This window comes from Ovis canadensis, chromosome 18 (genome assembly GCF_042477335.2).
Source record: "Ovis canadensis isolate MfBH-ARS-UI-01 breed Bighorn chromosome 18, ARS-UI_OviCan_v2, whole genome shotgun sequence".
Taxonomy (NCBI): Eukaryota; Metazoa; Chordata; class Mammalia; order Artiodactyla; family Bovidae; genus Ovis; species Ovis canadensis.
In genome coordinates this window covers 68,807,389-68,832,942 of record NC_091262.1, presented here as the reverse complement: position 1 = coordinate 68,832,942, position 25,554 = coordinate 68,807,389, and the positions used below count along the sequence as shown (strand labels likewise).

The 25,554-nt window shown below is 45.0% G+C and overlaps 1 protein-coding gene across 3 annotated transcripts in view; it reads left to right on the top strand.

The window, feature by feature from the left end:
- The window catches only part of TP53BP1 (tumor protein p53 binding protein 1), a 73,593-nt gene that overhangs the window by 43,799 nt on the left and 4,240 nt on the right, over window positions 1–25,554 (top strand). For all 3 annotated transcript variants that reach the window (XM_069558807.1, XM_069558806.1, XM_069558808.1), the window contains 10 exons: window positions 2,921–3,073; window positions 13,690–13,961; window positions 14,599–14,748; window positions 15,043–15,473; window positions 17,929–18,120; window positions 18,535–18,750; window positions 20,422–20,637; window positions 23,976–24,070; window positions 24,577–24,776; window positions 25,277–25,422. In XM_069558807.1, the coding sequence (XP_069414908.1) occupies window positions 2,921–3,073; window positions 13,690–13,961; window positions 14,599–14,748; window positions 15,043–15,473; window positions 17,929–18,120; window positions 18,535–18,750; window positions 20,422–20,637; window positions 23,976–24,070; window positions 24,577–24,776; window positions 25,277–25,422 (2,071 nt within the window). The remainder of the gene's footprint in view (window positions 1–2,920; window positions 3,074–13,689; window positions 13,962–14,598; window positions 14,749–15,042; window positions 15,474–17,928; window positions 18,121–18,534; window positions 18,751–20,421; window positions 20,638–23,975; window positions 24,071–24,576; window positions 24,777–25,276; window positions 25,423–25,554) is intronic.

Sequence of the window (25,554 nt, the reverse complement as noted above, 5' to 3'; positions counted from 1 at the left end):
CCGTGGTTAAATTGCCTTTTCAGTAAAGCATCATCACTTGAAATCTGCCTAGGAAAGCTTTACTAGTGATGTACCTCTCATTTGAATGGTCCAGGTTGTTTGTTTTATAAAAATAATATAGTTCCTATTTATTGAACACCTACAGTATATCAGCACTGTGCTCAAGACAACCCATGAGGTTGGTATTGTTATTCCCATTTCACAGGTAAAGAAACCAAGCTGAAGAGAGGTTAAGTAACTTGCCCAAGATTTTGCCATCAGTAGGTGGCAGAACTGGAATTTGAACTCAGCATATCTGACTTCAGAATCGGTATTCTTTTCATTATGCTATGTTGCTTTTCTATTATTTAATCATAGCTTGTGTAGTCTTGTTCTGTTTATCCGTGCCTCTCCAAAAATTGTTTATATTAGCCTTTTATACTAACACTGTCTGAGACCTAGGACCTTATCAATTCATACAGATTCAAAATAACATAGCCTTTTGGATATAGGAGCTGTAGCACATCAGACCCTATTTTGCAGCTGTTTATTTTACTCTTAAAGTGCTTGTATTCTGCCACATAATAATTTGGTTTCTCTGCCTTTATAACAAGGGTTAAAACTTGTATCTTAAAGACAGCAGTCACATGAATGCCACTGGATTGTGTCTTGCTTTACTCCCTCATATTCTCCCTCTGTCAACTAGGGAAATAATTCCTGCTCCTGTGTCGTGACGATGAGGAGCCAGTGAGTGAGCCAGAATGTTAGTTAAGGCCCAGGCTTTGGAGTCAGACGTCATCTAGATGTCTTGAAAGTTGAATGAGATGAAGTTTGCAAAGCCCTTAGTGCTGGGTGTGACACACAGTAAATGCTCAGTATATACTAGCTGCTGTTGCGACCTATTGATTATTGTTTTAAATGCCACTACTGCAGCTGTTAGCAACACAACCATCACTTAACGCTGTACTACTGCTATGTCATGCAGAGTGAAACAGCACATTTAAAAGCTAGTTCCTCCTGCCAAGGAAAGAAAAGTGCTCAAAAGAGTAAATAGTGAATGGGTACAGAGTTTCAGTTGGGAAAGATAAAGAGTTATAGAGAAATGAATACAGTGATGTTTATGAAAGTGTGACTGTACATAATACTACAAACTGTCTATTTAAAAGTGGTTAAAGTCAGTAATTTTTATGTTAAGTATATTTTACCACAATAAAAAAAACATAAATGATGGGTACTGTAACAGAAATTGGGATTGGTGTGCCATCTTTTGAAGAGTGATTAGAAAATGATAAGGCCTTATGGACATCTTCTGAATGTTGGTGCTTTTTTATCTCCTGCAGTCTGGGTAGGACTCAGGTCAGGCTCAGAGAAAAAGCATAGGCAGCCTACCTTTGACATTCCATAAATTTCCATTTGTGTGTCAGGTGGGCCTGGAGCCAGGTTTTCTGTGAAATAAAAGTGTGGCTTTATTTTCATTTTATCTTCCCTTAATTATAACAAGATCCTCAAGTTACGTATCTTTACAGAAACCTTTCAGAATACTATTTGAAGAGAGTAAGCCTAACTTTGTTTTTATCTGCCTTCTTTCCCTTCTCTTCTTTCTTACTCTATCAGAGATGTTTATTTAGGTATTTCTCTTTTGATCATTTACCTGGCTGTTGTAACGGAAAACTACAGGGAGGCTTTTGGCTGCATTTTAAGGATATACCTAAAGCACACCAAAAGCTTTTAGACTTCTATGACTGAGGATCTGATCACTGTGTGTGCAGCTAGCAGGTCCAGGCTGCTGTGGTTCTTAGGCAGGGGCACCCTGGTAACTGGTGTGTGTGACAGACCAGTACCTTGACCATTCATTAACCAGAGTTGTTTGCATAGACAGAGTTATTTTAAGGAATTGGTTGAATAAGTTTCCATGCACTTTATTTGTATTTATTCACATAATTTTCGTAGATATTTCACCCTAACATGAAGTTGGACTGGGAATTCTTCAGGTAAATTACTTTAGGTAAAATATTGCCACACTGTAATGAAAAACCAGGCTCACCATTATTGCGGTGATACATACAACTCTTCTGAAAGATGCTTGACACTGTCACTGACCTTGACACTGATTGCAGAAAGTAGTATCTGTCTACTGTAGGGGAAATCAGGTGGGAGAAAAAAGCATGCGTTTCCTTTCACAGTGATAGAGCTGTGGGGCAGAAGGGGTGAGGTTGTGGATGTGGATAAATATGATACAGATGTTATGAGAAAACATGTATGTAATAGTTGTCATAAAAATGTAGGGTCTGATTTAAACTATGTAACTGACTATTCTTTATGATACAACTAGATACAAAATCCTAATTTGCTAATGTCCTCTATTTTTGGACACTAGCTCAACTCTTTAGTTCCAGTCTATTATTTGAAATACATTAACTATTTCATATTTAATTCTGGGAGAAATCAATGTGTCTTGCTCCAGGAATAAATATACCATAGTTTTCACTTACGAATGCAAGAAAAAGACTACACTGAGATTTTCAGATCTTATTCTGTTTTATATAAAGTTCTAAAGAATGCCTTCCTTTTATCTGAAGACCTCTTGCAAGTGTAAATTTTATGCTGATTGGTAAGTCAGCAACAGAATCAGAATTATAATCTCTAATGTGCTTTTAGGGGATCAACATTTCACTTAAAAATCCTAGATATAAGTGCTAGATGTTATGATTTTGATTTAGACTGAAATAGGTTTTTAGGTGAAACTGATAAAAACTCCTCTCACTAGACAGCTGGCCCATCTCTAGTGTTACCCATAAGTGAATAGAAACAGAGCAGCTGGAAAATTCCATCACTCGAGATTCATGGAACCTCTGAACAGTGCTCATCATGAAGAAGTTGACTTGTGAGTCTGCCAGTTTGCAGGGAGGCTCATGCCTGTGCTCTCTGTTTTCTGTCATAGGGAGAGGAAGAGTTTGATATGCCTCAGCCCCCGCACGGCCACGTCTTGCATCGCCACATGAGAACGATCCGTGAGGTCCGCACGCTTGTCACTCGTGTCATCACAGATGTGTATTATGTGGACGGGACAGAAGTAGAAAGAAAAGTAACTGAGGTAATAATACATACTTGGGTCTATGTGGCAGATTCCTTTCCGTAGAAAAATTACCCTGGTTTTCCGCCTCCATCCCTCTTCCCTATGCAGCTAGCTGCTAACGCTTCGTTTTCCTTCCTCCTTCTGTGAGAAAGATTTAAGAACTGGGTTAGAGTTCTGTTTTTCCCAACCATGGGTTTGCTGTCTGACCTTCGGTCAGTTATTTAACCAGTCCCAGAACAGTGGTGAGTCTGTCAGGTATAAAGATTTTATGTGTTATTTTTAATCCTTGGAAACTAACGAAGTCTAGAATCTCCAGCTTAGCAGCATGTATTTTCTCATTGTTTCTTACTGTTTTCTCACATGTTATCATTCTTTACTCCTTGATCTTGGTCTCCATCCATGTGTGGTTATGAGCCTATAGTAGGAAGTGTACCTTTACTTTTTAGCAGGACTCCCTATGAACTCATTCCCAGTGTCAGCGGAATATTGATATTTATTGACTGTTACAGTGGGCAGTGTTGTATGCTACTTTGTTTAGATCTAACAGCGGCTGCTGCTGCTAAGTCACTTCAGTCGTGTCCGACTCTGTGCGACCCCAGAGACGGCAGCCCACCAGGCTCCCCAGTCCCTGGGATTCTCCAGGCAAGAACACTGGAGTGGGTTGCCATTTCCTTCTCCAATGCATGAAAGTGAAAAGTCAAAGTCAAGTTGCTCAGTCGTGTCGACTCTTAGCGACCCCATGGACTGCAGCCCACCAGGCTCCTTCGTCCATGGGATTTTCCAGGCAAGAGTACTGGAGTGGGGTGCCATTGCCTTCTCCAACAGTGGCTGAGGTTAGATTTTCTAGAATTAAAGATCTGGCACTTTTTTTCTTGGTACATATGTTGATATCCGGTACATATGTTAATGTTCTTATTTAATCGCTTACTTATGTCTGACTCTAGTGCAACCCCATGGACTGTAGCCCGCCAGGCTCCTCTGTCCATGAAATTTCCCAGGCAAGAACATTGGAGTGGGTTGAAATTTCCTTCCCCAGGAGGTCTTCTTGATCCAAGGATCGAGCCCATCTGCATTGGCAGGTGGATTTTTTTACCGCTAAGCTATCAGGGAAGCCCACATGTTCATATCTTGGTGCATACACTGATAAAATATTATGTTTTGCGTTTTCAGTGTTCATTTATGTGATGCATGGGGCCTTCGTTGCTGCTCGTGGGCTTTCTCTGGTTGTGGCATGTGGAGGCTACTCTTAGATGTGGCGGTTTCTCTTACTGCAGAGCATGGGCCCTAGGGCATGCGGGCTTCAGCAGTTGCAGCTTAGGGCTCTACAGTGCGGTCTCAGTTGTGGCTTGCAGGCTTTGTTGCTCTGTAGCATGTGGGATCCTCCAGGATCAGGGTTGGAACCCGGGTCCCCGCACTGGCAGGTGGACTCTTAACCCCTGGAACACTGGGGAAGTTCCTGCAGGAACCATTTTACTAATTGACAAGAGACATAGGTATTTTATTCCTTAGTCAAGCACTTTTTTAATTCTGGCAGCTAGCCATATAGGAGATTGCGCTCTGGGAGAATTAAACTGGTAAATAGTTTAAGTGGAACATATTATTGCTGCTGTTCATTAATGGGCCATTATGGCCCTCATGTCAGAAAGTATTTAATTTTAGTTTGAGAAATTGTCTTATCTTCTTTATTATACACCAGATGACAGAAATATTTCTTTTAAAATGCTGGTTTACCTTCAATTTTTTAAAAAATTTATTTTAAATGAAACAAAGATAAATATTTTTAATGATAAAAGGTACAATTTCCCAAAGAAGATCGACATCATAAACCATTAGACACTTTTAATAAGAAAGAAAGATACATAAAGCAAATATCAGAAGAAATAAAAGGGAAAAGAAAAAATACATAATCATAGACATATGCAGAAAAAATAAGAGCATCTTTCATGTCAATAATTTAAATATAATTTATATTAAGCGTATCCTACAGAAATGTATTTAAAATTTTGTATCTCGTGCATTGTTATTTAGATGTCCATAGGACATTTAGAAAAATTGACAAGAAAATAAACATTACTTTCAGAAAGTAGAATTCTTTTTTGTGTGTGTGATTCACTTATATACATTTGTTATTTTTGAAATTATTTTCCGTTATAGATTATTGCAAGATATTGACTAGGTTCCCTGTGTTATACAGTAAACCTTTGTTGCTTGTTGTATATCTGTTTTTTTAAATTAGAAATCTAGCATTCTAGTCATGCTAAATCAAACAAGTGGAATCAAAATGTCATAAAGTTTTTAGTTAGGCAAAAGTTCATACCTTTTATAAAATATATATATTACATATATGTATACAAAAGCTTTTCTGCTGTGCTTGATAAAGGCTTGAGAAAACATCAAAAAAAGGAGATGGAGAAATTGGAAAACATAAACTGAATGAAATAAGAGCACTAAATATGAAACAGAAAAAGTGAAACAAACTAGATAAAAGATCCTCATATAGTCCAGTCGTTTTAAATGTGGCTGCCCATTAGAAACATATCTGGACCTCTGGCAAAAAAAAAAAGAAAGCAATACCTGGATATTTGTAGTTTTCAAAATAGTTCAAGGTAATTCTGATATGCATATGGATCTTAAAAAGTGTATAGGTTTTTCTATTAAATGGTAGTTTAGGTGATACAGAATTACATAATTTTTCTGTTGACCAATCATGATACAGTGGTATTAGATGAGTAATAGTTACATAATCACAATAGTAAAAGATGTTTATCATTTTTCATAATCAAAAGATAATTATAAAAAATAAAATATAATTACAGTTGAAAGCCATAATGGGAACATGGCTGCTGCTAAGTTGCTTCAGTCGTGTCCGACTCTGTGCGACTCCATAGACGGCAGCTCACCAGGCTCCCCTGTCCGTGAGATTCTCCAGGCAAGAACACTGGAGTGGGTTGTCATTTCCTTCTCCAATGCAGGAAAGTGAAAAGTGAGAGTTAAGTCGCTCAGTCATGTCTGACTCTTCATGACCCCATGGACCATGCAGCCTACCAGGCTCCTCTGTCCATGGGATTTTCCAGGCAAGAGTAATGGAGTGGGTTGTCATTGCCTTCTCCAGTGGGAACATGATTAACTGTAAATATAAAATAATTACATACAGTTTGGGGGGGAGGTCAAGCAGAGTGATGTGGTAAGTAAGTGGAAATGCATACAGGCACATGTTTTCATCTGCTCAGCCAGTCTATGTCTTTGGTTGTTGCATTTAATCCATTTACAATTAAGGTAATTATCAATATGTATGATCCTGTTACCGTCTTCTTAATTGTTTGGGGTTTATTTTCTGTAGGTCTTTTCCTTCTTTTGTGTTTCTTGCCTAGAGAAATTCCTTTAGCATTTGTTATAAAGCTGGTTTGGTGGTGCTGGATTTTCTTAACTTTGCTTGTCTGGAAAGCTTTTGATTTCTCCATCAAATCTGAAAGAGAGTCTTGCTGGGTGGAGTCTTCTTAGTTGTAGGTTTTTCCCCTTCATCACTTTAAATATATCATGCCTTTCCCTTCTGGCTTGTAAAATTTCTGTTGAGAAACCAGCTGATAGCCTGGTGGGAGTTCCCTTGTATGTTGTCATTTTTCTATTGTTGCTTTTAATATTTATCTCTGTCTTTAATTTTTGTCAGTTTGATTACTGTGTGTCTCAGTGTGTTCCTCCTTGGGTTTATCCTGCTTGGGACTCTGCTTCTTGGACTTGGTTTGTTTGTTTCCTTTTCCATGTTTGGGAAGTTTTCAGCTATTATTTCTTCAAATATTTTCCTCTGGTCCTTTCTCTCTTCTCCTTCTGGGATCTGTATAATGCGAATATTGGTGCATTTAATGTTGTCCCAGAGGTCTCTTAGGCTGTCTTCATTTCTTTTCATTCCTTTTTCTATATTCTATTCTGTGGCAGTGATTCCCACCTTTCTGTCCTCCAGATCATTTATCTGTTCTTCTGCCTTAGTTATTCTGCTGTTGATTCCTTCTGGTGTATTATTCATCTGTTTGTTTTTTTCTTTAGTTTTTCTAGGTCTTTAGGCTTCCCTGGTGGCTCAGATGGTAAAGCGTCTCTGTCTACAATGTGGGAGATCCAGGTTCGATCCCTAGGTTGGGAAGATCCCCTGGAGAAGGAAATGGCAACCCACTCCAGTACTCTTGCCTGGAAAATTCCATAGACGGAGGAGCCTGGTGGGCTGCAGTCCGTGGGGTCGCAAAGAGTCGGACACGACTGAGCGACTTCACTTTGTTTCTTTCTAGGTCTTTGGTAAATGTTTCTTGCATCTGTTCAAGCTTTGCCTCCATTCTTTTTCTGAGATCCTGAATCATATTCACTATCATTTTTCTGAGTTCTTTTTCTGGAGCCTTGCCTATCTCCACTTCATTTATTTGTTTTTCTGGGGTTTTATCTTGTCCCTTCATCTGGGACATAACTTTCTGCTTTTTCATGCTGATTAACTTTCTGTAATGTGGTTTTGTTTTACTCACTGTGTGATTGTGGTTATTCTTGCCTTTCTGTCTGTCCTCTGATGGAGGAGGCTAAGAGGCTTGTGTAAGCTTCCTGATGGGAGGGACTGGTGATGGGAACACTTGGGTCTTGCTCTGGTGGGCAGTGCCTTGCTCAGTAAAGCTTTAATCCAGTTATCTGCTGATGGGTGGGGTTGAGTCCTTGATAGGTGTTTGGCCTGAGGTGACCCAGCCTTGGGCTCTATGGTAGTAGGATTAATGGCGACCTCCAAGAGGGTTTATACCAAAGGGGACCTTCCCAGACAGCTGCTGCCAGTCCCCCCTGTCCCTGTGGTGAGCCCCTGCTGACCCACGCCTACACAGGAGACCCTACCACACTAACAGGTAGCTTTGGTTCAGTTTCCTGTGGGCTCACTGCTCCTTTGCTCTGAGCCTTGATGCACAGAAGGGTTTGTTTGTGCTCTCTAAGGCTGGAGTGTCTGTTTCCTCCAGTCCTGTGGAAGTCTTTATAATCAAGTGCCACTGGCCTTCAAGGTCAGATTCCCTGGGGATTCCCAGTCCCTTTGTTGGATCCCCAGGCTGGGAAGCCTGACGTGGGGTTCAGAAATTTCACAACAGTGTGAGAACTTCTCTGGTATTACCATTCTGCAGTCTGTGGGTCACCTACCCAGTGGGTATGAGGTTTGATTTTTTAGTGAGTGTGCCCCTCCTACCGTCTCTCTGCGGCTTCATCGTTGTCTTTGGACATGGGGTATCTTTTTCTGGTGGGTTCCAGCGTCCTCCTGTCTATGGTTGTTCAACAGCTAGTTGTGATTTTGGTGCTCTCGCAGGAGATGAGTGCATGTTCCTCTACTCCACCATCTTGAACTGGAACACTACCTTCAATTTTATGTTTACAAAATTGTTTTCAATGTTATTACCATTTTGGAGAAATTACGAACTTAGCAGCTTTACAGAAAAACAGTTTGCTTTCATGGCAAGGTTTTGTAGCTGTTGTAGTCTACTCTGAAGTCTGTGCCAGGTGCTGTTTTAAGTGTTACACCTATTCATTATTTCATTTATGAGGCTTTATAAAGTATATATCTGGAAACAGTAGGCTTGTTAGATATTCTGAGAGGGAAAAAAATTCCGTGGTCGTAAATATTAAGTTTGAGAAAACACCAAGAACTGTAACCATCCCTTCCCCCATTGTGGGAATTCATAATGCATATTACATTAAAGACCTTAAGAAGTCTTACAGTAAAGATACTTATTTTATTGTGTAACCCAAACTTACTTGACCATTGAACACTTTTTACAGTAATGTTTGTTAGATCCCTGTGTTATATAGTTTGGGAAACACTGCTGTAATTAAATAAAATAATAATAGCAGCTAACATTTATTGCAGTTGGTGATGGACAGAGAGGCCTGGTATGCTGCAGTCCATGGGGTCACAAAGAATCGGACATGACTGAGCAACTGAACTAACTGAACTGAACATTTATTGGTCACTGGCTATATGCCTGGCACTATTCTAAGGACTTTTAAGTGATTTACCTTAATTTAATTCTCACAACCAAGGTATGAAGTAGATATTATTCTCATTTTACATTCAAGAAACTGAGGCATAGCAAGTTAAACTCACTTGCTTAATGCTATATAGCTAATGAACAGAGGAAGTGGCATTTATTCCCGGCAGTCTGATTCCAGAGCCTGCCTTCCTGACTGCTGCAGTGTGCAGTCTCTTAAGAGTGAAAGGGACGTGTGTCAAAAGGAAGGTCTGTGTAGGAGTTGAGAAGAGGAAGAAACTCATTTGAAGGGAATTTTGACACATCCTTTGGGTAAGGGCCAGAAAGTAATTTAGTTCAACATTGAAGGTTTTAGATATTGAGAGATTCAGGGAAAAGGACATTCCATTTAAAAAGAAGCCTTGGGGGGCAAAGGCACAGAGGCAGAAAGTAAAGAGAACACAGGTGGGAACAGTCCAGTTGGTAGCCAGGCTAAAGATGTGAAGGTGGACAGGTCGAGGTCAGAGGATTCTGGGAACTTCCCCTCATCTCTTGTAGCCTTTGATTATCATCTTTTATTCATTTATTTACCAGCAACTTCTCTATTGCTGTGTTCCTAGCACAACTATGAAGATAAAAAGACAGGGTCCCTATTCTCTTAGGAGCTTACACTTGGCGTGCAAGCAATCCAGAACTGTGGTCGCTGCAGTAGAAAGGTGGGAAAGCTGTGTTAGAAAGAGGGCGTAGAGCCTGTGAGTGGACCTGAAGGCGGCTGAGAGGCCTCACAGCAGATGTGTGCTCAGGAGTGGGGCAGAGAAGGGGCAGGGGCGGAGGATGCTGGAGGCAGAGTGAAGACGCTTGCCCGTGTTGTAGACTCTGTGGCGTGCTTAATGAGTATTCAGGATGCAGTGAGAACGAAAGGGTGGGGACTGAGGAGAGAGGATGCTCTTGAGGTTGCTCAGGGCCCAGAGCACGAGGCTTTGTATACCATGGTTGTATACCAGAGTTTCGATTTTTATCTTTGATTTTTTTTTTTAAGATTTTTATCTTTTATGTGATGGAGAGCCTTTAAAGAATTTGGGGGAAAGGAATGATATACTCAGATTTGCATACTGGGAAGGTCTAATTGGAGCAGTGGAACAGTTGATTGGAACAGGAGAGGTTAGAGGCAAAGTTCAGACCAGAGGCAGCGAGTGTCGAATTTGGGTAGTAGCAGCAGGGATTGAGAGGAGTGAAGCAGATGTAAAATACATAAAAAACATACAGAAGGTGAAACTGATGGGCTGCTGAATTCCTGACTGCAGGGATTATGGCAGAGGGAGGGACCATATATGATGCCTGGGCTTTCTGCTAGGACAGATAGATGTGTGCTCAGTTGCTCAGTCATGTCCTACTCTTTGCAGCCGTTTGGACCGTAGCCCACCAGGCTCCTCTGTCCGTGGGATTTTTTTGGCAAGAATACAGGAGTGGGTTGCCATTTCCGCTTCCAGGAATCTGCCTGACCAGGGATTGAACCCACGTCTCCTCTGTCTCCTGCATTGTAGGCAGATTCTTCACCCACTGAACCATTAGGGAAGCCAGATAGATGATGGTACTATTTACTGCTACTGCTACTGCTAAGTCACTTCATCGTGTCCGACTCTGCGACCCCATAGACGACGCCCACCAGGCTCCCCTTTCTGTAGGATTCTCCAGGCAAGAACACTGGAGTGGGTTGCCATTTCCTTCTCCAGTGCATGAAAGTGAAGTTGCTCAGTCGTGTCCAACCCTCAGCAGCCCCATGGACTGCAGCTTTCCAGGCTCCACCATCCATGGGATTTTCCAGGCAAGAGCACTGGAGTAGGGTGCCATTGCCTTCTCCCGGTACCATTTACTGGGAGAATATAAATAGGACACAGGTTTATGAGAGAAGATCCTTCCTTCAGTAAATATTTATTTAGAGCCACTTCTGTGGCAGGCACTGTGCTATTTGGAGGATAAATCCAGGAAAGAAGATGGTTGCTACTCTGTCTTACTGTGGCCTCTGTATCTAGGAAGAAGGACACACAGGAGAAAGAACAAGCAAATACATTAAAAAGATCTTAACAGGCCACCTTGGAGCCTGGACCCAAGTCATTATAAGAACAAGGCCTGAACTTCTAAATGTAAGGTCGGACCCCGGGGGGCCATGATGGGCCCTGGGGGTGGGCTGGAGGGGGGAGGTCTCTAACGGAAGGAGCCTCCCAGATCCCGGGGACCAATGACAGCACACTTTGCCAGCTAAAGCCGCCCCACCCCAGCCACGTAGAAGGACCTGTCAGCCCGCGACCTATCTGAACCCCTGTCCATCTAGCCTGACCATCCCTCCAACGAGCATATAAAAGCCACCCACAACACAGTCTGGGCGTGGACTTCCTCGACCTGCCTCGTTCGGGTCCGGGAACCCCACCCGGGAGTGCTTCGCCATTAGAAAGCCTGTTAGACACTCTTTTCGGGGTCCTGGTCGTCTTTACCTAACACTAAACAGTTGCAAAAGCAGGTGTAGGTCGCTGCTGCTCTTTGGTCTCCTTTCCAACTGAGAAGCCACCTGGAGTCCCAGCCCACTGGGCTGGTCTTGCCCCTGCTCGCTTGCTATGTTCACGAGGAGTTGACTTAAGTTCTGGGCTCCCAACACATGCTTTAGTTCAGTGACCTTGGCAGATGATGCTGATTCAGATCTGGCTAGAGTAGGAGATAAATGATAGGAGATGGTGAGTGGAGAGGGGTGAGATTTCTGGAGATGGTGCAGGTTCTGGTAATAACGCTGGTGAATGAAGATACTGGGGTAGAGGAGAGGAAAAGGTTGATGGTGTGATTAGATCGGGAAAGCTTGTTGCTGGATGGGTCATCTGTTGGTTGTTAGCCTCAAAAATGATCATGAAAATAGGGGGAGACGGGGAGGCTGTGAACCAGGTGTAAGGTATTCATGCATGAGAGGGATTGGGAGGGTGTGGGTGAGGTAAGGAGAGAGTTTAACGGAACCACAGATAATGGTTTGTTTGGTAGGAGCAAGAAGTAGGGAGGTAGAAATGATCTGTTAATGGCAATGGGGAGCAAGGAGGCCTCTCATCTCCAAATTCTTTTTTTTTTTTTAATATTTATTTCTATTTATCTGTTTAGCTGTGCTGTGTTAGTTGCTGCACGCAGGATCTTTAGCTGTGGCATGTGAACTCTTAGCTGCAGCGTGTGGGATTCAGTTCCCCAATCAGGGGTTGAGGTTTGGTTAAGGAAAATCAGCCCCTGCTAAAGAGAGCTGCAAGGGATGTGAGAGGCACTGGGGACGTCCAGGATTCATTGAAGGCAAGGAAATGGAGAGGAGTTTGAGTTTTAGAGGGGTTAAGATACACGTGTCCCTGGTATATCCAAGGGTAAGAGTTCAGTAGGCATTTGTATCTGAGAGCTTAGAGCTGAGTCATCATTGTGTTGTTGGTAGACAGGTCAGAATAAGTCGTGTAAGACTGGCCAAGGAAAATACGAAGAGTGAGGAGAAAAGTGAGAACAGACTCCTGGGAAATACTAATTTAAAATGAATAGGCTGAGGAAGAGGAGCCAAAAACAAATATAAGTAGAGCTAGCTAAACAGGTAGAATGAAAAGAAGGAAGAGTGACTTTATAGATTTTAGAGAAGAGATTTTCAAGAAAGGAGTCAAACATCATCATTTAATCAGCAGTAGTGTTTAAATGTGTGTGCCTGTGCACGTTGAGTACCGTCTCCCAGAGAGACAGTGCACTCTCTGAGCGGGGGTCTGTCCTCTGCTTGTCTCTCCCATCTTCTCTCTGGCAGCCAGCATGGTCCTGCACGGACAGTCTATAGAAGGAAGGCAGATGGGCAGCAGCTGCCCTGTAATCTCTCAGTTCTGTGCCCAGAGAGGACACTGCTGGTCGATTCTAGAACCTTTCCTTATTAAGCCTGGGCATTAGCTTCAGAGGGTGCTTCAGACTGAGCCCCAGGCAACCACTACCAGTCCATCAGAGCAGGCACGGGAGTGAGATAGAGTCAGTTTGATATTCCTCTCCTCTGTAGGTATCAGAAATTCAAATATTTTGCTTACTATCTTTTTGGTCTTCATTTTTATAAACAGTAATACCATTATATATCAGTTTTTGCCTGTGATTTTTAATTTCCTTAATCGTGTATTGAAATACCTAATTTCAAACAGCTTGTCAGGCCACCCACTGCTGTAATCAGGTACCCATAGGGCTCCTGACCACTCTTTCTCCCCCTCTAACCTGCCTGCTTCCCTGCCTTCCTTCACCTAGAGCGTTACCTCTTTTCTCTGCGTTGGAATACTTGCTGGCATCTCAGCAGCCAAAGGTTGTGAACTTGTCCAGTAAAAAGATGATTTAACTTAGCTCCAGTAATAGAGGTCCCCTCCTCCTGATCTAGTACCACCTTCGTTTACTTATTCTATTGAAGTATATATTCCCTATAGAATGCACAGGTCTTAAATGTTCAGTTCAGTGGTTTTGACAATGTCACCACTACTCAAAGCAAGATACAGAACATTTCCATTATTCCAGAAAGTTCCTTCCTAATTCCCAACTCTAAACTGAAATTTCTCGCCCTCTAGGACTGTCCAGTCATCACAGTAGCATTATGTTCTTGTGGCGTTTCTAAGCCGTTGTACCCTTTCTTCCTTGCAGGAGACCGAAGAGCCGATTGTAGAGTGTCAGGAGTGTGAGACGGAAGTCTCCCCTTCACAGACTGGTGGCTCCTCGGGTGACCTGGGGGACGTCAGCTCCTTCTCCTCCAAGGCCTCCAGCTTACACCGCACGTCAAGTGGGACAAGCCTGTCTGCCATGCACAGCAGTGGCAGCTCGGGGAGAGGAGCCGGACAACTCAAAGGGAAAACAAGCGGGACAGAACCTGCCGAGTTTGCCTTGCCCAGCTCCCGAGGAGGCCCAGGAAAGCTGAGGTGCAGACAGGGTCTCCAGAGAGAGAGCCACTGCAGGGGCAGGGTTGCTGACGTGTTAATATCACGGGAAAAGGGGAGTCACCGGAAGTCCCCCCATCCTCCTCCCCTTTTCATTCCTCTCCTGTTTGGGGCTTGCATGGGAGGTAGGGTGGGGCCCTGTGGGAGGTAGACTTCCTGAGCAACTGGAAAACAGGTGAGGGGACCTTGGGAATGCTGGCCCAGGCTCCTGCCCCTCGCCCCCCACTTTCTGCAGCCTGTGGGTGCTTTGGTTGGGAGCACAGGAAGTTCGGGGTAGTGGCCCCAACCTGACACGTTCCCTAGCTTTTTGTTTTCCTCTACAGGTACCCAGAGCCTGAAGTACAAGCGAAGGCAGGGCAGGAGTGGATGTGCTGTCTTTGAGGGCAGCAGTAGGAAGCTTTGTCAGGAGGGTCTAGACTGGCATGTAGAAGGACGCCCTTTACTTGTTGTCCTAACTCTCGCTCCCAGCTCATTTGGTGGTGGGTGTGTGGACCAGCTTCCTGCTGCCCTGGAGGCTCAGCCCTTGGTGGCCTGGCACGTAGTCTGAGGACCAAGGGGAGACTGTGAAGAAAGGATCCAGTAGCAGGCGCTCTCAGACTAACCTGTCTTCATTCTCTAGTCCTAGAAAAGGGGTCAGTCAGACAGGGACGCCAGTGTGTGAGGAGGATGGTGATGCGGGCCTTGGCATCAGACAGGCAGGGAAGGCTCCAGTCACGCCTCGTGGGCGCGGGCGAAGGGGCCGCCCGCCTTCTCGGACCACTGGAACCAGGTACCCGGGTAGTGTGAGATACACTAGTCTGTGACTTGTTCAGGAAAAAGGGAGTAGAGAGAAGAGAGGGGAGCAGAGAGTATGTGGGGTGTCAGGAGGGAGAAGAGGGGCCCACACTGACTGGGGAGTGGGCCGGGATCAGAGTGAGGCCCCTGAGACACCAGGCTTCTGCCTGCGATGGGGTTAGCAGCGAACGGGCTGGACACCCATGGCCAGGGGAGTGGGAAGATTGATAGATCCGTACTGCTCTTGGCTCCTTCTCACTGCCTTTGCCTGTCTCTTATCTCACTTTAGGGAAACAGCTGTGCCTGGCCCCTTGGGCATAGAGGACATTTCACCTAGCATGTCGCCGGACGATAAATCCTTCACCCGTATCGTGCCTCGAGCGCCAGACTCCAGCAGACGGGCAGACACGGGTGCTGGTGCTTTGCGTCGAAGTGACTCTCCTGAGATTCCATTCCAGACTGCTGCTGGCCCTTCAGATGGCTTAGATGCCTCCTCTCCAGGGAACAGCTTTGTAGGGCTCCGTGTTGTAGCCAAGTGGTCATCCAATGGCTATTTTTACTCTGGAAAAATCACACGAGATGTTGGAGCTGGGAAGTATAAGTTGCTCTTTGACGATGGGTACGAGTGTGACGTGTTGGGCAAAGACATCCTGCTGTGTGACCCCATCCCCCTGGACACGGAAGTGACCGCCCTCTCGGAGGATGAGTATTTCAGTGCAGGTACTGGAAGCAGCCAGAGCCCTCCTAGCACCTCCGTGGCCCTCCACCACCAGCAGCACTCCCTCCAGCCTCTGCTCTCCTGTGCCCTCTAGTCAGGAATTCCATTCCCGGCACTGCACGCTCTCACCCCTGGCTGCTTTGCTGTTCTTTGTTCCCCTTGTTAATTTTTGAATAAACTTCGTAGTTTGGAAAGAGTGTATAGACACACAGCATCTGCAACACGCAGAGTACCGATAGCATAGTACTCCCCTCAGCCAGCTATTGTCAGCATTTTATGTTAGCCTGGGACCTGTGTCAGGATGAGAATGTGCCTTGGCACTTTACCATTAGCTCAGTTCCTGACGTGGATTTCCCCAGCTTTTCCGCGTCCTTTTTCTGTTCCAGGATCCAGTTCAGGATTTCTGTACTGCCTTTAGCCCTCACACGTCTCTTGTTTTCGGATCTGTAACACTCCCTGAACCTTTTCTTGTTTTTCATGACCCTGACGGTTTTGAGGAGTACATACTGGTCAGGTATTTTTTGCCTGTCCTTCAGTTTGGGTTTGTCTCCTGTTTTCTCTTGGCTAGGTTGGCGTTAGTGAGTTTCTGGAAAGCATGCTGCAGCAGTGCAGGCTCCTCTCCCGGCACTGTGTGTGGGAGGGGGTGGGCGACGGCCAGGGCACCTCTGGCGATGTCCACCTTCGTCGGCGGTGAGGGTGACGCTCGCCAGCTTTCTCCAGTTGGTGTTTTTCCTTTGCCGTTTTCTGTTCTTTCAACTCTGACTTGTAAACTTCCTGCCTTTCTTGGTGGGAACCTTAAGTTGGTGAGAGCGGCAGATATATTAAGATCTTTATGCTTGGGAAAAAGTTGTTAGTGCTGCGTTTGTATGTCTGCACACTCACCACTTACTCTCTGGTTTGGAAAAATCATGCTTTTTTTTTTTTTTTTTTTTAAACTAAACCAGCCAGTACCTGTACTGGTGATGGTGAGAGATTTCTGTCTGTCACGACTGTCTCATGTGTCCATTCTTTGAATGTATTGCCTCTTTTCTATGAGGTGATTTGGAGATACATGTTTCATTGAGTTCGCCATTTAAAAGCTTCTTTAATGGGGTTTTTGGGAACAGTGATGGGGTACAGTGGGCAAAAATGCGTCGGTTGAAGCCTCTTCAGACTTTGTTGTGTTTGGACTCCTCAGTAGTTTGCTGTCTGCCGCTTTATTTATTGTTAAATGAACCACCTCCCCTTCTAGTTCCGGGTAACACTTAGCTTCACTTAGCATCAGTAGCACATGGATTGAGATCTTTATGGCCTGTGACTTACATTGTTTGTGTCAAATGCATTTGTTCCTCTTTCTCTCTTAAGACAGAGCCGGTTTTCTACCCTCCGTGAATTGTGGCATTCAGGGGAAGGGGACTCTGGGTCCCATTTATTGAGGCTGTCTACTGATGTTAGACTAGACCTCTTCATTAGTGTGAAGGGTATTCTTGACCTTGGCCTTCTTTGTGCTCTTGAGGATTTAGTGTGGTGATAGAGATTTAAGCCAGGGGATGAACAAGCAAGGGGAGAGAGAGTGACTCTGGCAGAGGTAAAGAGAGAACCAAGGCCTGCTTTCTCCTTTTTTTTTTTCCCCCGGTACATGCTGTGGGTTTCTATTAGCCCTTCATTCAAGCACTGGCCAACAGGAAAGAATACATTGATTTTTCTCTTCATACAAATGAGAAAGTATTCCCATTAGTGCCCTGTTTTTATATTTGTATTTATCTTTACATAGGCATCTTTTTCATAGCATTGGAAACAGGTCTTGCCCACGATCACACAGCTTGGTGGCAACAGAATCCGGCCTAGACTCAGATCTCCTGAATTTTAGCCCAGTGTGCTTTTGTGCCCCACACTGAATTCCTTTTAATCTGGAGGCCTTGTCTTTAGGTCCTGAATCAGAGTGAGATCAGAGAAGCAGATAATACAGAGGGAAGCTTAGCGGGGAGAGGCAGGATTTATTTCCTTCCTTTCTCTGCTCTGTATTTCTACTTCGATTTTACTACACAGACACATGCTTTCTCTTGAAATGATGTCATCTTTCATCTGTGACTTAACTCAAGAATTGTCATCCAGCCTCCAAACAAACGAAGAAGGGAAGGTTTAGTAAGTTATAATGGGACCATTAAGAAACCACATGCATTTCATTTTGAGAACCATTTGAATTGCTAACAAGCCATAAAGGCTGGCTTTAGGAAGCTTAATTTTATAACTAGAGGGTCCCTGCTGCTGGGAACTTTCATGTTCCAATCCCTGGATGGTGTCTGCATGCATCCTGCGTGGTGGTGGTGTGTGGGCCTGATGGCTAGGAGTTTGCTCAGTCCTAACCTCCGTCCTGTCTTGGACCTCCTATAACTCCCTGATTCAGGCCTGCTCTCAGTAGATGTCGAGCAGCCTAAAGAAGCTGCTTTTATATGTTTTTTTTTTCCCCCCACCCAGGAGTGGTAAAAGGGCACAGGAAGGAGTCTGGAGAGCTGTACTACAGCATTGAAAAAGAAGGCCAAAGAAAGTGGTATAAGCGGATGGCTGTCATCTTGTCCTTGGAGCAAGGAAACAGGCTGAGAGAGCAGTATGGCCTGGGCCCATATGAGGCAGTAACGCCTCTCACCAAGGCAGCAGATATCAGCTTAGGTAAGACCTTGGCTTCCTGAACTACTGCCAACAGACCCCTGGCCTGCTTGTGGGCAGAGTAGTGGCTTTAGAGCAGTTAGTAAAGCTTCCCTCAGTCTTACTCCTTTGTGGTTTATGAGATGGAAATGAACTCCCATATATCAGGAGCCACTGCATGTCTCTTGTTTTCTTGCCAGGACCCAATAGTAAGTCCTCAGATTTTTCTGGCCTCCCCAGTTGTATAAAGGACCAAACACACTTTAGTCATGGCAGAAGCTGAAACAGAAAATATGGTGGCCTTGGAAGAGGCTTCCTGCCCATGTGGGAGGTGAAGGAGAGGGTGTGGTGGTTTTTAAATCAGGCTGTGATCAGCTTCTTAGAGGTCAGGGCCTCAGACCATGGGAGATGACTTGCCTTTGGCTCATTGTATTGCAGACAATTTGGTGGAAGGGAAACGGAAACGGCGAAGTAACATCAGCTCCCCAGCCACCCCCACCACTTCCAGCAGCAGCAGTACAACCCCGACCCGAAAGGTCACAGAGAGCCCTCGTGCCGCCACGGGGGTCCCCTCGGGTAAAAGAAAGCTTGTCACTTCTGAAGAGGAGCGGTCCCCTGCCAAGCGAGGCCGGAAATCTGCCACTGTGAAACCTGGTGAGCGCTGCCTTTTACCCCCTTCTCCCCCAGACCTCGGTGGAATGCACGGTCAGCTGCTGGAGAGGTGGAGCCTGGCATGAGCGGGGCTCCTTCCTGATTACTGAGTTGGCGCCCACACACACCCACCTCTCCATCTCCCAGCAGAGCCCAGTCGGGTGCCAGGAAGGAAGGCAGGCTCTGATGGGAAACATCCCTCAACGCCTGTGTCGGTTCTGGGAGGGAGGAAATGTAATGGATTTTAGGCAGACTCACAGGAGGTGCACCTCTTTCTGGACCTCTTCCTTTATCTGGCACCCTCTTCCTCTGGAAGCTCTGCTGCCCTCTCCCTTGTGCTCAGGACCCCCTGGCTTTCCCACATGTCCTCTTGAAAGCTGGTACCTTAGCCTGTATCTCCCCTTTCCATACTGACCCCCAAACAACCCCTTTCCGGTCCCTCAAGCTGCATGTTTATAGAAGTTCAGTCCATCTGTTGTTTACTGGGTCTGTGCTGTGACCCAGCCGTGGCCTCTGTGGATGCTGAAGACACAGGCAGAGTCTTCGCTGTCTGCCCCAGGGCGCTGTCTTAGTCTAGCAAACTGAGGAAGTTGGTTGTCGTCGCATGTCCTGGCACCTGGCACTTTTGTTTCCTGTGTCTTCTCCGTATCTGTTTAATATCTCTGCTGTGTTTCAGGGTATGTAAAGCATGGAATTCAGTGCTTCATACATTTTACCTTATACAGTCTCTGTGAGTTACAGGTGCTAGAATTCATTTTCTAGTTGAAGAATCTAAGGCAGAATGTTGGTTTACTTCCCAAAGTGACACAGTCATCCAGAAATCAGACTTAGGCATTCTGACTATGAAGTCCAGGCTTGTGCTTGCTACATCAGACTGTTCTCTTGCTGCTGGTTTTATTTTAGGGAGGCATAACCTGACTGTCATCTTAGCCTCCCAATGAGCCAGGATTCAGCTTCTCCATGCCAGGTATTTGCTTTTTTCCTCGAGGACTTACTGGGCCACTCCAAGCATGGGTGTTCTGGGAGTCCTGGACTGGCTGGTTCACTTCCCACTCCCAGGTGCTGGAAACTGGGGCAGGTGAAGCAGGCTGTTTTGATATGGTTCTGTCAACACGTAAAAGCACTTTATTACCAAGGATTCTGTGCACTGTTCTGGTGAGGGTCAGGGACGGGGGAAGTATCTGCTGGGGACATTTCTTGGTGAACCCACTCTTTTAAAGGCTGCCTCAAAATAGCACTAGGCTGGGAATGTGGGCTGAAGGTTTCCAATCATTTTTCACTTTCACTTTGTGTTAGAATCACCTTTTCTTCAGGTGACTTCAGAAGTTTTTGATTTGGTTCTATAAAAACAATGCTAGTTGTGAAAACAGTGTATACATTGTTATGACTGTAAAATTTAAATACATAGAATTCCTCTGCACTGTTAAAAAAAAAATTTTTTTTTTTTTTTTTTGAGCCAAGTGGCGTGGCTTGTGGGATCTTAGTTCCCCAACCAGGGATCGAAACCCGGCTCTTGGCAGTGAAGTCGTGGAGTCCTAACCACTGGACTGCCAGTGGTGGTTGCCCATAGGATGGGTCTTTGGTTAATAGCTCAGAAAAGTTCCGCAGGACATTGCCTGCCCACCCTGTTGTGCCCAGGCCGTGGTCTGTACCCTGTGCCTCTGTCCTTCCCAGGTGCGGTGGGCGCAGGAGAGTTTGTGAGCCCCTGTGAGAGTGGCGACAACCTGGGTGAGCCCTCTGCCCTGGAAGAGCAGAGAGGGCCTCTGCCCCTCAACAAGACCTTGTTTCTGGGCTATGCCTTCCTCCTCACCATGGCCACAACAAGCGACAAGTTGGCTAGCCGCTCCAAATTGCCAGATGGTCCTACAGGAAGCAGCGAGGAAGAGGAGGGTAAGGCCCTAAGAAGCCCTGGGGGCTCTCACACCCATGTGCCCTTTCCGTTCACTTTATGAACCATGTCGAGGAGGCAGGGCCCGTGGCAGCTGGAGTCAGGGTCAGGGAGAGCTAGTTCAGCCCTGCTTGCTTTGTGGTTTACAGACTACTCTCACAGAATTTCTGTTAGCATTTCCTCAAAATAGTCCTTGTGAGGCAGATGGGAGATAGGTCTTATCCATTTTACAGATGAGAAAACAAGCTAGGAGCGGTCAAATAATTGCTTCTTATCCACAGTAATGGTGGACTTGGGACTTAGAACTCCATTTTGTCCAGTACAGTCAGGTTTCTGAATGCCCTGCCCCGCTTCCCATTGCTGTTCTCTGGGCCCAAGACGACATACGTGGGAATGAAGTTCCTTCTCTTGAGTCTGTGTGTCAGGCTAGGAAGGGTGGGCTCAGGGTCCCAGGTGATTTCAGAGAAGCAGCCTCTAGGCCTTTTCACCTCTTGTATGTCTCTTCAACCTTACATATTGCATTTCTGTGTTGTCTCTTAGGGTCTGAGTGAAGGCTGCACTGGGGAGAGGTAAAAATTATTTAAACTGTCTCAAGAGTATGTGATCTAGGTGAGAAAACTGGGCAGGTACAAACATACCTTGTAATTAAGTGACAGCAGCGCAGTGTCCATGTGTGCCTGCTGAGGCCCACTCCAAGTGGAAGGATGCTCTACAAGTCAGCCCTCTCACTAATGTGGGGCCTCGCAGGAGGGAAATTGAATTAGGGCACATGGTTATCAGAAAACAGCACCAGCAGATCTGGGATTGGCACTTCAGGTGTGTGGCTGATTTTCCTAATTAACCAAAACTGTATCTCACCAGCCACAGCTCTGTGGAGATCTGTATGGGGACAGGGGGAGGGTGGTCAGGGAATTGCGGTTGAAGTGTATCCTATTGGAGATACATAAATGGTTATCAATATTGAGGCTTTAAGGTGTGGGAGCAGGTGTTCAGTGGAGGGGTTTTAAGAGTGTGATCCAGGCCTAGTTTTTCAGAAAGAATTCAGGTATGTGAGGGGTTTCCTAGCCAAGGATGTAGCTTGATTTGGGTCATAAGTGATTGGGTATAAAGGTATCAGAACCATGTTGTGGTCTTAGTTTCTTTTGTTTTCACAATATTGCTGGACTCTAGTCTTCATTCTCCAGTACGCTTCTAGCCCTTTCCTAGACTAGGACTTCACAATGTAGCTCTCTAGATGTTTTGTTGATACAGAATGCCTAAGAAAACTTGTTTTGGTATGAGATGCAGACTGTCAGATTCCTTAAAAATCTGTGAGCCTGTGTGAGAGCTTACAAACCTGAGAATTCCTTCCATCCCCTCTTGCAGATATATCAAATATTTTTAATCTCATTCTTATAAGCATGAGTGAGGGATAGGTTTTGTCTCAAGTGAGGAGGAATTTGGACCTTTTTTTTAGAGGGAGCAGGCCATGTTCATTGTGGAAAATGTAGTTACGATGAATGTCTGCTTTATGTTGCTCCTTCATCCTTGCACATTGCTCTAGCAGTACCAGAATCTTTGATATTTTTGGTATATTTTAGAGGTTCCACGATCTCAGGAAGCAGGGGACATTTGTATTAGAACAATCCTTTACTAATTAGCTTTTAAGAAACGATGTGGTGTCTTGCAGATAGCCAGGAATCTCTCTTATTTGTATCAGGAGCTCAGTAAAATATTTGAATCCATCGTGTGAGACATATTTAGTAATGAATTAAGAATATGGCACCTGATCTCGTTAGGTGGCACATTATCAGGGGCCCATCAGCCACAGGGATTGACTTCAGAGTTAGGTCCCTTCATCCTTGATTTAAACGATGACTGCATCTGTTCATTTTAGCCTCTGATTGACCAGGGCCACTCATGAAGTCAGAAATGAAATTAAATCCAAACTGAGAAAAGTTAGACATGGACTGCCGAGGTAGGGTAATATTTGATTACACAAATGCAGGAAATATAGATGGGGATTAAAAGCTAAACAGGTCAGGACTAGAAACAGTTCTGGATAAGTAGACATAAAATAGGAGTCTTGAGAAAAATAAAGGACCTTGGGGGTCTTGGCAGTGACTCAGCAGTAGAGTGTTGGTGCCAAAAAGTGTGACATGATTGATAAAGGCCAAGGATGCCAGGGCAAAACTGAGGAACAGTCTTGCTGGATTCTGGGTTTCCTAGAGCCAGTTAGTTTCTGATTTGAGTTTTCATTCTGAGAAGAACATAGAGAGTGCTGAACCAAGAAAAGAGCGATGAAAGCACATAGGCTGGTCAGTCAGACCTGAGCAGAGGCTTGGGTTTGGGGCCCCAACATTGCCTAAGCAGCTCCGGCAGGGAGGGCGCCAAAGGGTGGGGGCGGCCTTGTGGGGGAGGGTCTGCTCCAGCAGGTTCTCCTTTGGGTATGAGTGAGGGGAGGGAGTGGTCCTGGCACTGCACTTCCTGGGGGTTTTTGTGATAAGTCCATTAGAACTTAATTTCTCCAGACTCTCCTAATTCAGTAAAATCTCTAATGTCTTTTTTCTTTTTTTTTTAAAAATGTGTTATTTATATATGAGAGGAGCAGATGACAAGAGAAGTCTCAAATTAGATATTGGTCAAAAGAAGCAATTTCTAATTGCCTAGGGTCATTACAGCTTCAGCCTCATCTCTCATAACTTCTGCTTCACCCTCAAGAATGTAGAGCAGTCACTGATGTTCAGTGTCCTGATCTACTTCACGATCGTCAAAGGTAGATAGTTTGCAGTAAAAGGTTGAGTTAGGTTCTTCTGGCTAACCTCCAGTTAATTATATTTTAGAAACCCCATTTTCTTTGAGCATTTTGGTTTATCAGAGTTTTACTGGATAGGGAGTAAAATGCAGATGAAGGGCACATTTGAAGGCTTTATTAGTGCTAATTGGCCATTCTTCATCTCCACAGAAGGCAGAATTAGAGGAATAGGCTTAGTCTACAAGAGAGATTAGGGCAGACAGAAGGAAGAACTTCCTGAGGGTAAGGGCTACTCAGGCTGGAGGGCTGCAGTTTGGGAAGTGGGTGCGTCGGTCCCTGGGCACGTTCTCAGTGCAGAAACCTCTGCTGTTCTCAGGCCTAGGACCTGCCTCCATTTCTCATCTTCCCCACCCTTCCTCCTCCTATCCCTTTTTGGGCAGCATTTCATAGGCCTCGTGACAGGTCTTTCTGGCCCATGGGGAAGCCATGGGGACACAGTATTTTGGAGATAACTGGGGAGTAGGAAAGAGAACAGTAAGAAGCAGGCATAAAGTGGCAAATGAACCAACTGGTAGTGATTATTAACTTGGTTATGTTTTTTAATAGAATATTTAGAAATTCCTCCTTTCAACAAGCAGTACACAGAATGCCAGCTTCGAGCAGGAGCTGGCTACATTCTTGAAGACTTCAATGAAGCCCAGGTAAGGCGTTCTTTTGTGTAGCTTCCCAGGGGAGGCAGTAATGCAAGTCCACTTGCTGGACCAAGAAGCGGCTGGATAGAGTTGGTAGAGATTTTGGGAACTGAGATGCTGCCAAAACGTTGTTGCATAAAATAGAACCTTTACAATGTACAAGGAAGAGAAGTCAGAATCTTGGGTTACATTTAAGAGGATTGGTTCTGTTGCTGGGCCAAAAGCAGATTAAAATTTGTGTTTAATGGAAATCTTTTTCACGGTACTGGCTAAATGCATGGGGTGTGGTTGTCCCTTGAGGACTTAGACCCCCAGAAAGCTGCAGGTGAGGCAGGGAGATGATCTAGGGAAGCTGCTTGGGTGAGAGAAGAGGCCTTGGGTAGGACAACGGACTCAGTCACATTTTGGATAGTATCTGGAGGTGTTCAACTGTTTCCTGTGACTCATTAAGGAAGCTGTTAAGCGGCTTTCCATAGTCATCACCAGACCCACTGGTTTTGTGCCTTTTCTTCCAGTGTAACACAGCCTACCAGTGTCTCCTAATTGCGGATCAGCATTGTCGAACCCGGAAGTACTTCCTGTGCCTTGCCAGTGGGATTCCTTGTGTTTCTCATGTCTGGGTCCATGACAGCTGCCATGCCAACCAGCTCCAGAATTACCGCAATTACCTGCTGCCAGCTGGGTACAGCCTTGAGGAGCAAAGGATTCTGGATTGGTGAGTAGTTGTGCGCCTGTCTAGAACAGCAGACAGGAAGACAACAAGCTTCCAGAGGGAAAGAATCTCAGTGGGAGAGTAAGTATTTCTAGAAACTGGAATAATCATGGGATACATGACAGAATTTGGGTTTGAGATTATTTTTGCAATTTAGTTTGTTCTCCTAGAGTTAGGGACCTATGGTTAGGGACCTTTTTAAAAACGTGTGAGATTTTCATGTAGATTCAATATTCTCAACTTGTCAGGTGAGGGGACTAAGTTTTAAGCAAGACATTTAAAAATATAGACCCAGGAACGTGATTTGACTGATTTGGGGGCTCAGGATAAATCTGGAAATCAGAAGGGGCAGAATGACGTGAAGACACGTCATTCAAAGAAAGAGGGAAGGGGGTGATGCCCTCAGCAGCGCTTTTGAAAGCATTCAGATGTACCCGAGTCTCTCTGCAGAAAGGCTGTTGTTGGATATTATTTATCATGCTGTTTTTCCAACTCCTCTGTAGGCAACCCCGTGAAAACCCTTTCCAGAATCTGAAGGTACTCTTGGTATCAGACCAACAGCAGAATTTCCTGGAGCTCTGGTCCGAGATCCTCATGACTGGGGGGGCAGCCTCTGTGAAGCAGCACCATTCAAGTGCCCATAACAAAGGTACCTGGAAAGTGTGTGTGGTGTTACTGAGCCAAGGATGTCCGTAGCTCTTAGGCCTGGTGCTCTAAGTCTCAGGCCTGATAGAAACACACATAAGGTCTAAGAGATGAAAAATGGTACTTTCACACGGTG